The sequence below is a fragment of the Tupaia chinensis genome, unplaced genomic scaffold (genome assembly GCF_000334495.1).
Source record: "Tupaia chinensis unplaced genomic scaffold, TupChi_1.0 Scaffold000037_4, whole genome shotgun sequence".
Lineage (NCBI taxonomy): Eukaryota > Metazoa > Chordata > Mammalia > Scandentia > Tupaiidae > Tupaia > Tupaia belangeri.
This window is the reverse complement of record NW_006159487.1, coordinates 754480-757394: the sequence shown is the minus strand read 5'-3', so window position 1 is coordinate 757394 and position 2915 is coordinate 754480. Positions and strand designations below refer to the sequence as shown.

The window sequence follows — 2915 nt, the reverse complement described above, 5'->3', positions numbered from 1 at the left end:
TGTGTGTGCATGACTGTGTGTCTCTGTGTGCATGACTGTGTGTCTGTGTGTGAGCATGACAGTGTGTCTGTGTGTGTGCATGGCTGTGTGTGTCTGTGTGTGTGCATGACGATGTGTCTGTGTGTGTGCATGACTGTGTGGCTGTGTGTGTCTGTGTGTGTGCATGACTGTGTGTGTCTGTGTGTGTGCATGACTGTGTGTCTGTGTGTGTGCATGGCTGTGTATCTGTGTGTGTGCATGACTGTGTGTCTCTGTGTGTGCATGACTGTGTGTCTCTGTGTGCATGACTGTGTGTCTGTGTGTGAGCATGACAGTGTGTCTGTGTGTGTGCATGACTGTGTGTGTCTGTGTGTGTGCATGACTGTGTGTCTGTGTGTGAGCATGGCTGTGTGTGTCTGTGTGTGTGCATGACTGTGTGTCTGTGTGTGTGCATGACTGTGTGTCTGCGTGTGTGCATGGCTGCGTGTGTCTGTATGTCTTTGTACCTGTGCGTGTCTGTGTGTGTCCGTGTGTGCATGGCTGTGTGTGTATGCATGACTGTGTGTCTGTGTGTGTGCATGGCTGTGTGTCTCTGTGTGTGCATGACTGTGTGTGCATGACTCTGTGTGTGCATGGCTGTGTGTGTGTGTGCATGACTGTGTGTCTGTGTGTGTGCATGACTGTGTGTGTCTGTGTATGTGCATGACTGTGTCTGTATGTGTTTGTACCTGTGCGTGTCTGTGTGCCTGCATGCATGCTCTTCCCTCCTCACTCTGTGGAGGCTCCTCTGCCTTCCCAGTTCTGTCCCCATTTCTCCAGGACAAGGCCTGGTTAGGGGCAAGCCCTGCGATTTCCATTCCCCAGACCCACTCTGGGCAGCCGCCATGGCACACCAGGGACTGCGGGCAGTAATCCCAGGACAGCCATTGACACCGCAGTCCAGCAGAGCAGCCTCCTGCCTCTCTTCCCAGTGCCCAAGCTAGACAGGAATTATGGATGCCGTCTTCTTGGGGGCCCCACACCAAGCCGGCAACCATGGCTGTCCAAGAGACCCCAGAGGGTGCCTGCAGCCTGCATGGCCTTCTGGTCGACCATGTGGCCTGCTCCTGCAGGGCTCCAGGCAGACGGCACTGGAGGCCGCTCTCCCCCTGATGCACGCGAGTCTACCTATCTCCCTCACCTACACACATCATGGCTGGGTCAGCTCCTCTATGGGGATTTGAGGCAGGTCTGCCAACACGCCAGGACTCCGGGCCTGAGATGGCCCCAGACACACCAGCTCTGACCCCCTTCCCTCCCACCTTACCATGAAAGGGTGGGCAGTGGAGCCTGGGCCTCCACGGCAGCCCGAGCGCATGTCTCTGGACTGCAGGGTGTGGGGTGCGCTCAGCTGCCGAGCTGACACGTGCAGGCTGCCCCAGCCGGCCTCGGAACTGGTGAACGGAAGGGTGGTCTCTAGGGCACTCGCAGGGCCGGGGCAGTCCTCACCAGGTTGTCCAGCTCCGGGTCATCGCTGAAGAAGGGCTTGTGTTCCTGCTCCTGCTGGTGCACAAACTGCTCGATGTCCACGTCGAAGCTGGCCGAGGTGATGCACTCAGAGCCCTGGGTCGCCTGCTCGCACTTCTCGAACAGCAGCGTCAGCAGCGGGAAGAGAGGGTGCCTGCGGGGACACGGGTGCTCACACTCCACGCAGAGACCGCGCCACTGCCCGGCTGTCCTACACCCCCGTCCTGTCCCTGAGGACAGTCCCGGTCCCCAGCCCCCTGCTGGCCGCACACCGTGCCCTGACATGGAGGGTCCAGTCTCCCTGTTCCTGGGGACTCCGGGGGCTGCTGGTCCCACCCATGGGGCGTGTAGCCTGCCCTGGTCAGCTAAGCCGTGTGGGGTTGTGGGCGGGCTGCAGAAGCAGGTACCCATTGCTGGCTCTGAGTCAGCCCGGGAGGGAGGCGGGGCAGGCCCAAGAAGCCGAGCATGAGTACCGGTGGGCTGGGCCAGCCGCGGCAGTGGGCGTGCAGCGCCAGCTGGGTCGGTGCACACGGGGAATGTGCGTGAGCTGGTGTACGCTCCCACACGTGGTGGACAGAGGTCTCTTCCTGCCCTGCATGGGTTGGCAGACACGCCAGTCACATGTGTGACATGCTCTGCACGCCCGTAGCGCATCGGGGCCCAGTGACCCAGCATCGCACCCATCCCTGCCTGCGTCCCAGCCTGTGGCTGCGTTAGTGCCGTGGCAGCCTTGGGGTTCGCATGCCTGCTGGAGCAGGCTCTTGGTAAACGCTGGGTGACCACCACGACACGTGGAAGGCAGTAAGTGTGAGGACGCGTGTGGTTCTGTGCAGCGAGCAGCTGGCCCTGGGTGTCAGCCTAGGACAGGAGGTCTCCCCCACCCTGCGTGTTTGCTCACCCACTGCCCTGTCAGGCTGGGCAGGACAGGGCGGGGTCCAGCCCCCTCGGGCCTGTGTGCAGAGCCTCGCAGCCACGTGGCTTTCCACACACATCCCTGGAATTCCTGTGCTGCGTGTGCATGCGTGTGCGTGGGCTGTTGGCACTGGACTTCGGGGAAGCTGCTCTCACTGCGCTGGGCTCAGGGGTCACTGCAAGCACCTGTAGGCCCTGCTCTAGTCTGTCCCACAGACCCCAGGGCCACGGCACGGAGCTTCTCTGGCTCTTGGAGCCCTGCCTCCTGGGGAGGAGGATGCTTGTTGGGTGGCCCTGCCTGGCCAGCCTGTGCCCTGCCACCTCACATGTGCACGATGGCAGCGGGAGCCCCATGGGCTGACGAGCATTTGCAGCGCGGCCACTGTGGATACTCGTAGCTGATGGCGACCACTTGGAGGACATGTAGCTCCTGAACAGGAAGGCGAACCACACGCTGAGTGCTGTGCCCGGCTGTGGGTGTGGCGGGGGGGCGGCGGGGGGGGGCGGCGCCCCCCCCG

At 61.9% G+C, this 2915-nt stretch overlaps 1 protein-coding gene across 1 annotated transcript in view; it reads right to left on the bottom strand.

Moving 5' to 3' along the window:
* Nucleotides 1–2915, bottom strand: part of PKNOX2 (PBX/knotted 1 homeobox 2) — a 145397-nt gene that overhangs the window by 35235 nt on the left and 107247 nt on the right. The window contains exon 4 of the mRNA XM_027772573.1: nt 1468–1639. Within this exon, the coding sequence (XP_027628374.1) occupies nt 1468–1639 (172 nt within the window). The remainder of the gene's footprint in view (nt 1–1467; nt 1640–2915) is intronic.